General features: G+C 46.2%; 1 protein-coding gene across 2 annotated transcripts in view; it reads right to left on the bottom strand.

The window, feature by feature from the left end:
• LOC144667901 (junction plakoglobin-like) overlaps nucleotides 1-13378 on the bottom strand; it is a 58846-nt gene that overhangs the window by 1467 nt on the left and 44001 nt on the right. For both annotated transcript variants that reach the window (XM_078529495.1, XM_078529497.1), the window contains 8 exons: nucleotides 12451-12554; nucleotides 9709-10047; nucleotides 8125-8280; nucleotides 7609-7728; nucleotides 6139-6289; nucleotides 5470-5591; nucleotides 1288-1324; nucleotides 404-585 (listed from right to left, as the gene is read on the bottom strand). In XM_078529495.1, the coding sequence (XP_078385621.1) occupies nucleotides 428-585; nucleotides 1288-1324; nucleotides 5470-5591; nucleotides 6139-6289; nucleotides 7609-7728; nucleotides 8125-8280; nucleotides 9709-10047; nucleotides 12451-12554 (1187 nt within the window). In that variant the 3' untranslated portion in view covers nucleotides 404-427. The remainder of the gene's footprint in view (nucleotides 1-403; nucleotides 586-1287; nucleotides 1325-5469; nucleotides 5592-6138; nucleotides 6290-7608; nucleotides 7729-8124; nucleotides 8281-9708; nucleotides 10048-12450; nucleotides 12555-13378) is intronic.

Genomic DNA, 13378 nt, shown 5'->3' with positions numbered 1-13378 from the left:
ATTGCCTGTAAAATGCTTTAGGCTGTCGTGAGGGCAGAGCAGATGCTATAAATATCTGGTGTTCATCCTAAATGTCACATCCAACTGCAGGTGGATGTCACCCTCTCCAAGTGAGAAGAATCCAAAGCACCAAAGTTGCAGTGTTTAAGTTTAGGAAACTTGAAGTATAGTAATTGGGTGTTCTGATCCCACACAGGCTCAGGGGGAGATGTTGTCTGGTATACTTTATTACAGAAAACTTATATTCCCTCAAAATGTCATAATTTTTTCAGCACACGAGGCCATCATCATGCCTGTGCTGTGAAAGAGTTATCCAATTGGTCCCACTCTCATGAATATGGGCAACTCGGTGCCAAAATAAGGTTTGCAAAATTGCCAGAATTCCGCCAGACGCTGTTCATACCTTGTGGAATGATCCATGTGACGTCTACCTTCGACACAAGTGCTCATCCATATCTGGTACTGACACGTGTCTGCCCATTGAGTACAGCCCATCTGGAGCATTCATCAGCTCATGGTCCACATCCAGCTCAGCCTCTGGGTTTCCATAATGCATGTTGGACTCAGCAGGTGGAGGGAGAAGTACTTTTCAAGTCAGATGTGTTTAAAAAAAAAAAGTACAAACAAATAATATGCCATCAGTGCTGACAGAGCCAAACCAACAACATTCAGGAACCTCATCTCTCTCCCATTCATATGTTTTTGCTCCAAAGGATCCTGGGGCTGCTAACAGGTCCTGGGATTGTTCTACTGTAATTCTTTCAGGATCCTTTCAACATGCTGCTAAAATACTCAAGTCCCAGGAACACCTCCACTCCAGAGCGTGACTGGCAAGTTGAGTACAAATGTCAGGCACTCTCAGGCTCTGCAACATAGTGTGTTCCCAAGAGGCTCTCTTCCATGGTAGGGGAGGGTCAACCTACTCTCAAACTATCCACCCACCCTGCGCCAAGCAGCTCCGGTCACACACTGTGCGCACATGGCATCCGGACATGAGTTATTGAATGTCAGTCCTAAAACTGAGACACAAATATTACACATATGCACAGACACTGATACACACAGCCAAGGACACACCCCTTTCTACTGAGATACAATAGAATGGGCTGTGTACTTGGCTGCAATGTAAATATGTTTATCTATATGCCAATACCTATCAATAGATATTAATGCATAATATGTGAGATAATACCGACCGGCGGACACACAGACTGTAATCCTATAGGGAACCAGGAACATTTAAGCGAGATTCTTCAATCAAGCATGTCCATCGCTCCTTACACTTACCATCGTGATAAGCATCTGCAGCCATCAGTCGCTCAGCCTGGGAAGGATAAAGTGCGAGTATTAGCAGGAGTCCAGTAAGAGTGCCTACTCGACCTCTTCCCTCATCCCCTCCAACCTATCCTCCAGCTCCCTCCATATCCCCTTCTGACCCCCACCCCCCCAGGCAGCACTGCTCTGGCAACTTAACTTCTCAACACCACATTCAAGTTGTCCAGTTAAGAGCAGCTTATGACAGGACACCCATGTCTTCCCGACAGCTTCCTCCTCCACCCCACTGTCCCTCCCACAGCCCACCTCCTCCATCAATCCTTCCACGGAAAGCTCAACTCTCATTACACAACAGGATTTCAGGGTTAGAACATGCCTGTCAGCTTTTACTGCCAAAGCTCAGTGAGTAGCACCCCTGACTAAGTCAAGAGATTGAGAGTTCAAGTCCCACTCCAGAGGCTTGAGTCCATAATCTAAGCTGACACTTTCGTGCAGTACTGACTGAATGGAATGCCTGCCCTCTCAGTATTTAAAAGCCCCCATTGCACAATAAGAACATAAGAAATAGGAGTAGCTATTCGGCCCCTCAAGGCTGCACTGCCAGTCAATAAGATCGGATTGTGGTATTAACGCCACTTTCCTTCCAGCCCCCCCCCACCAGAACCCTCGATTCTCTTGTTGATCAAGGATCTATTTAACTCAGCCTTGAATATATTCAATGACCCAGTCTCCACTGTTGAATAAGAGTTGGCTGAGTTTCCCCTGGTATCCTGACCAGTATTTATCCCTCAAACATCAATAAAAACAGATTATCTGGACCTTATTGCATTGCTGATTGTGCTGGCAAAAGTGTATGCAAATTGGCTGCCCCATTCCCTACATTATAACAGTGGCTGTATCAACAAAAATACCTCACTGTCTTTAAAGGGCTTTTTGGGAGATCAAGGTTGTGAAGGCATTATAGAAATGCAAGCTTTTTCTTTCACATGAGCACGTCTCATTAGCAAAGTGGTGCCAGGCATGCTTATCCTTTCAGGAGTACCCTCCTCTCCCCCACCCCTCAAACCAGGATCCTACCAGAAGAATGGCACTTGGAGAGTCAGTGGCTTCTGGAAAAGAAGAGAATTATATAACAGAAGGAGGCCATTCAGCCCATCGTGCCATCTCCTCTGGTTACTAACCCTTCTGCCTGTGAATACAGTTTCTCGTTATTTACTCTATCAAAATTTATTATAATTTTGAACACATCTATCAGGTCTCCTCTTAACCTCCTCTGCTCTAAGTAGAGCAATCCCAGCTTCTCCAGTCTCTCCATGTCACTGAAATCCAGCATCCCTGGTACCATTCTAGTAAATCTCCTCTGCACCCTCCCCCAAGGTCCTGCCATCTTGTGGTGCCCAGAAGTGAACACACTACTGAACCCTGACCAGTGTTTTATAAAGACTTACATACGAACATACGAATTAGAAGGAGTAGGCCACTCGGCCCTTCGAGCCTGCTCCGCCATTCAACAAGATCATGGCTGATCTGATTGTAACCTCAACTCCACATTCCCGCCTACCCTCAATAACCTTTCACCCCCTTGTTTAATCGAGAATCTATCTAGCTCTGCCTTAAAAATATTCAAAGACTCTGCTTCCACCACCTTTCGAGGAATAGAGTTCCAAAGACTCTCAACCTTCAGAAAAAAATTCTCATCTTTGCCCTAAATGGGCCACCCCTTATTTTTAAACAGTGACCCCTCGTTCTAGATTCTTCCACAAGAGGAAATATCCTCTCCACATCCACCCAGTCAAGACCCCTCAGGATCTTACATGTTTCAATCAAGTCGCCTCTTACTCTTCTAAACCCCAGGAGGTACAAGTCTAACCTGTCCAACCTTTCCTCAGAAGGCAACCCATCCACTCCAGGTAATTTGCCATAAATTCCCTGCGATTTTTACTCTGCGCCTCCTATTTGTGAAGACAAGGATCCCGCATAATTAACAGCCTTCTCAACTTGTCCTGACCCCTTCAAAAATTTGTGTACATACACTCATGTCTCTGTTTCTACACCCCTTTAGCATTGTGCCGTTTCATTTATATTGGCTCTCTTCATTCTTCCGACCAAAATGAATTACTTCACACTTCTCTACATTAAATTTAATTTACCGCTTCAGCCCATTTTATCAGCCTGTCAATGTATTCCCGAAGCCCGTCAGTATCCTCCTCATTCTTCACTACTTTTGAGTTTTGTGTCATTTGCAAACTTTGAAATTATGCCCTGTCCAGTTATGTTTAAAAAACGGTCCCAATCAGGGGGTCAAAATATTCTTTCAGGATTTTGAGATTTTCGAGGGTTATTTTTTGACTTTCAGGGTCTCCCTTTTCATTTTCACTGACTCCTTTATTAGGTGACTCAGCCACGTAGCAACATTAAAAAAATTCAACCCAAATATAATGGTAAAGGTTTTAGGTAGACAACACAAATACCAAAGGCTGTATATATAAATATGTATTATTAAATCTTTTAACTTGGAACCTGTTAGCCAGGTCTTGGTATTCAGTTTCCTATAAACTCATTTTACAAGATGTCTCCGTGAATGTATTTATTATAAATCTCCCCTACTCTGTTTCCAAAATGAAAATTCTCACTCCTTGGCAGAAGGTAACTTATTGGGAACGAGTCTCACATCTGCAGCCCCTTTTCAAAATGAATTGTAAGCAATTAGCGCTCTCCAACATTGGTTGGTTTTGTTCTGTCAATTTCAAGTTTCTGTTCCCTCAACATTTGTTTCAAGCGAGCGCTGAAGAACACATCAGGTTACTGACTTCCAAAAGTCCAACTGTGCAACCAGGGGATTGCACACAAATTAACGTTGCAGCAATGAGCTATTCCAGTGACTTTTCCCAAGGTGATGTACCTCCTCGCCTGATCATCCACACTTCAATAAGGCAGATAGAATGGACCAAAGGAACATTATTTTTAACATGTGACAAAGAATCACAATTAAAGACAGGTGTTTTACTCTCAAATGGAGCTGTTTGGGGACAATCAATATTTAATAAAATCAAAAGGAATTCAAATACAGCATACTTCCAAGTGATCATAAAGCTACCCTTTCGGTATTATGTCGTCAATACCAACTTTTTCCCTTTTTACAAAAAGCTTTACTGTTCACATTTCAGAGATTTTTTTGTGGGATTAGCTTTAGGGAGCATTAGCAAGTTTAAGTTTGTGTTTATTGGGTGGCAGATCCCTTAAGGGAACCCAGACCCAAAACCCCCATCCTCCCATCAACCTGCACCTTCTGAGAATTTTCACCAATTCTCACCTTGCTTCAAAGTGACAGGCTGCAGACTCATCCGTGCTCGGTCACTGTCACCGCAAAAAGGTGAAAAGTCAGCCACGAACCCCAGCCGCCCGCGTGGGTGGCAGCCGGGTCTGGGCTAGCGCCAGGCTGAGCAGCGGCTCCCACAGGCCCTGCTCCTGGCCTCATTACTGAGTGTCAGGCTGCCTCCTCCCTCCCTCCCTCTTTGTTTTCGGCTTCTTTTCCTCGGCCTCCTCTCGACGCCATTTGGTGACGGTGGAGCCGAAAGTCTCCTGCGTGGTGGCAGCAGGACCGGCCAGGATAATTGCTCCACTTCCTCCAATCACAGGCTCCTTCCCTCCCACCCTAAGTTGCTCCTCCAATCATAGGGATTCTGTCTCTGGAGGAGCAACAAGGGCAGTAGGGAGGGAACCTGTGATTGGAGGAGCTGGAGCGGCCAACATAGAGGGAGACAGAATATCCGACTGGGGAAGTAGCCCCTCAGGTTCTGTCCCTCCCACGCTTGCTGCTCCATTAATCAAACTGCATTGTCTTCCCACTCTCACCGAGACACCTGCAGTTATTCAGCCCCATTTGGATTATGGGGGAACCACAATGGAAGGTACTTGGTGCTGGACTGACCTATCTTGAATTTTTTGCCCCAGTCTTTAACTTTCCCTGGGCTACTTGAAGTTTTCAGCGTGAATTCGCTCGCCAGCCACCCTGTGTTCTGAATATTGGTCCTAATTCCGACCCATTTACTTTCCCCAATCTGAATAAAGAATCATTCACTCTGTCTCCTAGGCAATTTATCAATGCAGCCACTGCTCCTTTAGGGATTAAATCTTGCTAACAAGTCTACTATGCGGTGTCATGGAGTGGGGGGGATGATCTAGAGTACGTACCACATCCCAGGCCTCCGGGTCATTTCTAAAGAGCGTGCTAGTCAATTCAACCGACAGGCGCTTCCGGTAATCCTGAGGCTTGTCTTCCGATATCCGGAACAGAACAGCAGCAGCATAGGTGGCTACGGAGCAGAGAGAAAGGGCCAACAAGTCACCTGACCAGCGCTTACACAGAGAAATCAGAAATCCACGGCACCCGAGGGAATGTGTGTGAGCGAGTCTCAGAGCGAGAGCGTGAGCATGCCCAGAAAGAACACGAGACACAGACATACAACAGGTCACAGGTTCATAGCCTTTACAGCACTGAAACAACTGATTCACATCAGTGTTTATACTCCACTTACTTCACTTGCCCCCCCTTCATTTAACCCTCAGTATAACTGGTTTGTTTCTCCTTCATTTTTATCAAAGTGCTCAAAGGGTTCAGATGGGGCCCCATTCAGAACTCATTCGACTTTGCTTAATTCCTTTTGTAACATGACATTTCAAAGCTGACCAGTGATGAGAAGCCCCTGGCTGACTTTTCTGTCCTGTCCAAAGGCAGAGAGATCAATTGTAGTCCCTCTCATGCCCTCTCTCACTGCTGCCCTGACCAAGACGCCCCTAACAACGACCCCCCTTTATATCCCAGGGGGTGACAACGGGTGTCGCCGGGAGAACATCACTTACCAATACCCTCGTTTAAGGAGTGCAACATCTCAGTGAGGGGCGCTGTGGCCCCCTCTTGGTCGATGATCTCTGCTGCTTCCCGGTCCTGCGCGAGCTCACACAAGACACCAGCGGCAACACGCTGGATGTTTTCAACAGGAGAGTACAGAAGCTGGAGGGAGAAGAACATTCAGCTCAGTCACCAGACTGCATGGAAACCCATATATAAACTCCCTTGCTAAGAGACAACGATTTAACACTTTCAAGGGGTCATTTCACTCCTGATAGAAGCTGTCCTCGCCCTCTCCTTGCCGGGAAAAAGTTTCTCACACAATCTAATTATCCTACCATCTCACCCCAGTCCACACGTATCTAGTTTGTTTGACTGTGGGTTGAAGGGGGGAAGACAGGAAACCCATTTTTGTGTCTTCAACCCATACCCACAGAGCTTCCAGTGAGATTCGCTGGAAAACAATTGACAATAGGTATAAAGAAAGGGTTAATCTAATCATTTAATGTTATACTGCTACAAAAATGTAGGAATTAGGAGGAGAAGGCCACTCTGCCCCTTGAGCCTGCTCATGGCTGGTCTGAATATCCCCTCAACCGCACATTCCTGCCTACCCCAGATAACCTTTCACCCCCTTGTTTATCAAGAATCTATCCAGCTCTGCCTTAAAAACATTCAAGGACTCTGCTTCCACTGCCTTTTGGAGGGAGAGAGTTCCAAAGATTCACGGCTCTATGAGAGGAAAAATTTCTCCTCATCTCTGTCTTAAACGAGCAACCCCTTAATTTTTAAACAGTGGCCCCAGGTTCTAGATTCTCCCACAAGAGGAAACACCCTCTCCACATCCACCCTGTCCAGGCCCCTCAGGATCTTTAAACTTCCAGCTTTACTGGAAACAAGTCAGTGTAAACTAATCAGTGGGGTCAGTAACTTTGCAGCAATGCTCAGTTTCAGGATGAAGCAACAACTAGCTTAAAAACAGGAACTGAATCACCTGACAGTATGGGGAAAAACAGTTCCAGAGGAAAGCATGAAGGTTGATTTGATATTACTCCATACCAGTCAACGCTACAATCCAAGTTTCACTTGATAGAGGAGCGCTCATATTCTACAAGAGTAAATCTAATGATTAGACACACTACTGGTGAATGCAAAAAATAAATTTAAGTAATGATAAACAAAGTTAATGATAAGGGATAAATCTATTAAACCCTCCTCATATCGGAGTGTATTTTAATATATAATCACAAAATGTGGAATTGTGCGAATTACCACTTAAAGGGGGATGGGAGATAGTCCAGTCCCTGACCACACATCAGATAGGCTTTACTGGCTATAAATTGTTTTGGGATGTGAAAGGTAATACATAAATGCAAACTCTTCCTTTCAATCACATTCCACGTCCTGTTTGAACTTGGGGATTGCGGAAGGTGCGAAAGGAAAGAGGGGGGGCTTCTGATTTATCAGATCCCGCAGCTTACCTGGACAAACAGTGGGATTGTGTTGAGCCGAGTGATTTCAGCCCGGTTGATGTGATCCCGAGCAAGAATGTGCAACGCTCCCGTGCAGCCTTCCACGATCTCGTCCATTCGCACTCCGTCCTGGTGGGTCATAGGTCACAGGTCAGTACACAGACGCTGCAAATCACACGCATCCATCACGCACACAAAGTGCTTTTCGCTGTCGTTTATTTCCTACTTTCTCCCCCCACCCGTAAAAGTGCTGATAACTCTGGGTAACGAGAACAGCAGCTTCCAGGTCTCCCCCAAAAGGGGCCAATTTAGTTGCCTAGGCACCCACAGTCAGCTATTCACCCACTGAAGGTATCACAGCTGAGCCCAATCTCTGCAAACACCACGGCAAAAAATGTAAACAGTTGAAAATTTTTTTTTAAGTACAGCACAAACACTTCAAGACTGCTCACATGTGAGCCACATAAGGGAGGGGATGTGAGGGTAAGTGGAAAGACATTGTGCCTGGAATCAATTTTTACATACCATGTATTGCTGTTGGCCACCTCCAGACACTTGCCGCTGTGTTTCGTGGTGAGCCTTCACTAGGAGCTGGACAAGTCGGGGAATGACACCGCTGTCCCGCAGAGGAGCGTGATTGGTTGGGCACAGCGCCAAGTTACGGACAAGTCCAACAGTGGCCTGGCAGGGGGGGAAGTGGAAAGGGAAATAGAAAACAGAAATTAAATTACAGATTCCATCATTTGGAAGGTGCACACGCAGAAACAGCACAACAGACACGACTTTTAAGTTTGCAACCTTGTAAAAAGGAACGGCCGCAGGTCTGCCCAATACCTACAAGATTCTCAGGGGCTTTGATAGGGTGGACAGAGAGATTGTTTCCACTGGTCGGGGGAATCCAAAACTTGGGGGCAGTCTCAGGACAAAGGGCCAATTATTTAGGATTGAGCTAAGTGGGGGATTACTTCACTCAAAAGGGTTGTGAATCTTTGGCATTCTCTACCCCAGTGGGGTTGTGGATGCTCCATCATTGAATAGATTTAAGGGTGGGATAGACCGATATTTGCTCTCAAGGAATTAAGGGATATGGGGAGCGGACGGGAAAGTGGAGTTGGAGCCCAGGATCAGCCACCATCGTACTGAATGGCAGAGCAGACTCAATGGGCCATATGGTCTACTCCTGCTCCCATTTCTTGTGTTTTTACCCTATCCTCCCTTGTGCTGGTGTGGAGGCTCAGCTGGTCATGTGGTCACGTTCAGATCCCCTACCACTTCCCTACTCCCCTCCCCAGTTGGTGATTATACAGCTGTACAACAGGTGAAAGCTGCTGACAGACATTCAGACTGAGCACGTCCAGGCTTCTGATCACCTGCACACACCATGGCGTTTAAATCAAATGTTTCTTCTTGGGATGGGAGGTGACATGAGTGATGGTGGATTTATTGCCCATCTCCATCTGCCCAAGGGAACAAAAAAAGTCGCCGTTCCTTCACTGTCACTGGGTCAAAATCCTGGAAATCCCTCCCTAACTGCACTGTGGGTGTACCTACACCACAGGGACTGCAGCGGTTCAAGAAGGCAGCTCACCACCACCTTCTCAAGGGGCAATTAAGGGTGGGCAACAAATGCTGATCTAGCCAGCGATGCCTACATCCCGAGAATGAATTTTAAAACAATATGGGACTGGAGTCACAAGACAGACAGACAGACAGACACTGGATAGCAGGTTTCCTTCCCTCAAGGACATTAGCAAACATTTTGTGTCTTTTATAATAATTTATCAGCTTCATTCAATCTACCCCAAAGGGATATGAACTCTTCAACCACTGATAGTCCAGTACAAACCCACTCCATTATCAAACACAAATTTGCATCTGAATAAAACTGCCTGGGTTCCACAGTCCCAGCTCAACACTGCAACAGATTGGGCCCCCCTCCTCCCAGCACATTTCCCCCCCGCAACCACCCCCCATCCCCGCCCCCCACTGCTGCCCTACACCGAGCGAGCACCACATTCCACCCCCTCCTCCCCCACACAGAACAGCCCCCTGGCATCAGAACCACAGCTGCTGAAATCACGGTTACCATTGCACTGAGAACCGATTCACCTTTATCAGTGGCCAATGGAAGGGCTGATTGAGAAGTTTGACCACGGCAGGAATGCCATAATTGAAGCGCACTTTGTTCTGGGCAATCTCAGCCTCTGGGTGTCTGCTGGTGAGATGCCGGAGAGCACAGACTGCTGGCTCAGTGATGTCCTCCTTCTCGCCCGCTCTCAGTACTGTGTGGACCAGGGCCTCGATACCATCCACCTGACACACCACCATCTTATTCCTTGCATTGTTGCAGGTGAGATTAGAGAGGATGCCAGTGGCACAAGTCAACACATTAATGTCATCTGAAGGCAGAAGCTGGACCAGGGTGGCGAGAAGGTTATCTAGCCCTTCCTGCAGACAGAAATACACCTTAGATTAGTGATTATCCAATTCACATCTTCATGAACGGTTCTACCAGTCACTCACGTGTGCAAAATATCAAACTTAACCATTGAATTAAAACAGGTCATTCAGCTGAACCATTCTGTGGTGTTCCCGTTCCATCTACCTCATCTCAGCCTTTGATTGATTAGCAGAGGAGGCTCGATGGGCTGTACGCCTACTCTTGCTCCTGCTTATGTTCAGATTACCTTCCTGTTCCTTATTCTCTCATGTCCTCAAGTAGTTCCTTATGAAAAGCATCCAAGCTATTTTCTTTTCCTTGACTACTTCCTGTGGTACTGAGTTCCACATTCTAACCCTCTCTCTAGGTAAAGACATTTCTCATTTCCCTGCTGGATTTATTAATAACCATCTTTGTATTAATAGCACATAGTTTTGGAAATGTTTTCTCCACAGCTATCCGGTCCAATCCATTCATAATTGTAAAGAGCTCTATCTGATCACCTGTACATCTGAGTGTCCGAGTAGAGTCACACCCATACTGAGCACAGATATCAATAACGCCCACAAATGTCCTACCAGCTCCTGGAAAAGGTGAGGAGGTATTTCCATTTCCTCTTCCCACTTGAAGTCTCACTCTGCACCTACTCAGAAACACAACAGCCTCAATGCCCCCCGAGGAAAGCATTCTCCAATTTTCCAGGACTCAGGTTAACATTCATTTACACGATTGCAGTACAAAGCCTGCTTTGTACAGAGTCTCAGTTGTGAACTCGTACCCTGTCAACCCCAAGTTTACCACCATACCGTCCCCCTTCCACCCGGTCATCCCATGGCCCAGCTCCCCTCCCTCATCTCCTTCACAGGACAGCTGCACCTTCACCAATACAACATTGCTGAAACCAATATGCTTTCGCACCTACTATTTCATCCCCAAATTCTAGCAAAGAACGGGAGTGTGAAAACACAGATGGCGAGGATGAACAGAGACCCAACGTGAAATATAAATTCCTCAAAGCGGGAACACAGGTGGGTAAAGCCATAAAAAGGCCAAAGGCTTTCATAAAGAGAGTACAAGAACTAATGGGAAAAATGGATTTGGACAGACTGCAGTAAGTATAAAGCTAGTCTCAGTAATGGTGACCTGACAACTATCATCGATTGGAGACACTTTAGGTACTTTCTTCTTTATTCTTTCATTGGATGCGAGTATCACTGACAAGGGCAGCATTTGTTGCCCATCCCTAATTGCCCCCTGAGCCGAGTGGCTTGCTGGGCCATTTCAGAGGGCAGTTAAGAGTCAACCACATTGCTGTGGGTCTGGAGTCACATGCAGGCCAGACTGGATAAGAATGGCAGATCTCCTTCCTCAGAAGACATTACTGAACCAGATGGGTTTTTACAACAATTTATGATAGTCCATGGTCACCATTACTGAGGCTAGCTTTATATTCCAGATTTATGATGGAATTTAAATTCAACCAGCTGCTGGAGTGGAATTTTGAACCTATGCCCCCAGAACATTAACTCTGAACTCTGGATTACTGGTCCAGTGACATGACCATTATGCCACCATCTCCCCACTCAAGCAAGAGAAAGCTACAAGAAGATTAGATAGGAATTTTAATCTATGAAGGCTTTCAATAGAGTGAATAGGGGAGTCAGTGATGAAGGATCACTGAGATAATGCTGTCAGAGGGTTGCTGGGCCACAGAACAAGGGCTTTGTCACTGGACGTGGTTGAGGCAGAGACAACAGAGTCGTATTAGAAAGTTGACTAGACATTTGAGGTGAAGATACAAGTCTATGAGGAGAGGAGGGCAGTGGAATTAGTTCTGAATTGTTCTAACAAAGGTTCAGCACATAATTGATGGTCTGACTGGCCACTTACTGTGCTGGAAACCTTAATGGTCTAATTGCTCAAGAAGCAATGCATGTGACCCAGATTTGAGGAGCCCCAAGGAATGGTTAAAATGCTGAACACAGCACTGGACAAAAACGCAGTTATTAATTCATTCCAGAGACTTGAGCAAATAATCCAGGCTGAAAGGGTTAGCTGTGGCTCAGTGGGGAGTGCACTCACCTCGGAATCAGAAGGTTATAGGTTCAAGTCCCACAGCAGAGGCTGGAGAACGGAATGCAGGTTAACACACTCAATGCAGTACCGAGGGAGTGCCGCACTTTTGGCTGGACATAAAAGATCCCACTGCACTATTCGAGGGAGGAGGAGCTGAGAATGTCCCAGAATCACAACCATCATTTATTCCTCAATGCCCAAAACACATTATCCGGTCATGACATCAGTGGGGTCTTACTGTACAGTAATTGGCTGTCACGTCCCCTGCATTACAACATTGGCTACACTTCTCAAAAATACTTCTCAGGTGTAGTAGCAGAGTTTGAGGGCCTCACCTGTTTTGTTGCTGCATCAGAGAGATTCCTCAATGTCCAGAGGCAGTTCTGAACCAGCCTGGGGCTGGAGCTGCCCAGGTGAGAGCCCAGTGCCTGCATCCCCCCTGTCCAAGAAAAGAAATTCAATTCAGTGAAACAGGTTTGCACACTGGAAATCTAACCACTAAGCCTGGAGCTCTGACAGCATCAGCTGAACAACTCGTGTAACCTGACATCTGTTCAGTGATCCAATAGAACATCTCATACCGCAGAACAGCTCCTCATCTTCTGTGGCCATGGAAACCAGCTGCCCTGTGCAAGTTCCCTCTCCAAGAGGATGTCAACACAAGGGAGATTATTACATAGAATTTACAGCACAGCAACAGGCCATTTGGCCCAACTTGTTCCTGCTAGTGTTTAGACTCCACATGAGCCTCCTCCCACCCATTGTCATCTCATCAACATATCCTTCTATTCCATTCTCCGTCATGTGGTTATCTAGCTTCCCCTTTAATGCATCGAGGCTATTTGCCTCAACCACACTCTCTGGTCATGAGTTCCACGTTCTCACCACATTCTGGGTAAAGAACTTTCTCCTGAATTCCTGGTAGTTACTAATAAAACCAATCTTATATTGATGAACCCTCATTCTGGATTCCCCCATAAGTGGAAATATCATCTCTACATCTACTCTACCAAACCCTTTCCTGTTGTCCCAGGATCTGTAGGCTAGAGTGTACATTACCCATTACTGGAACTCAGTGTCACAACCAGACAGCCCTCCCCCGAAGAGGAAAATGGATCAGGTGAGATCCCTGGCTCAGCAATGTGATGCACAGCCTATATGGTACCAAGCCATGCAGACCAAACTTGCCAAAGCAGGAGTCAAAGTCAATGAGGAAAATCATTCCTGCTCTCTGCTCATTACAGCCACCCAGCAGTTCCATGC

Source organism: Cetorhinus maximus, chromosome 25, assembly GCF_964194155.1.
Source record: "Cetorhinus maximus chromosome 25, sCetMax3.hap1.1, whole genome shotgun sequence".
NCBI classification, from domain to species: domain Eukaryota; kingdom Metazoa; phylum Chordata; class Chondrichthyes; order Lamniformes; family Cetorhinidae; genus Cetorhinus; species Cetorhinus maximus.
This window is presented reverse-complemented; position numbering and strand designations above follow the sequence as displayed.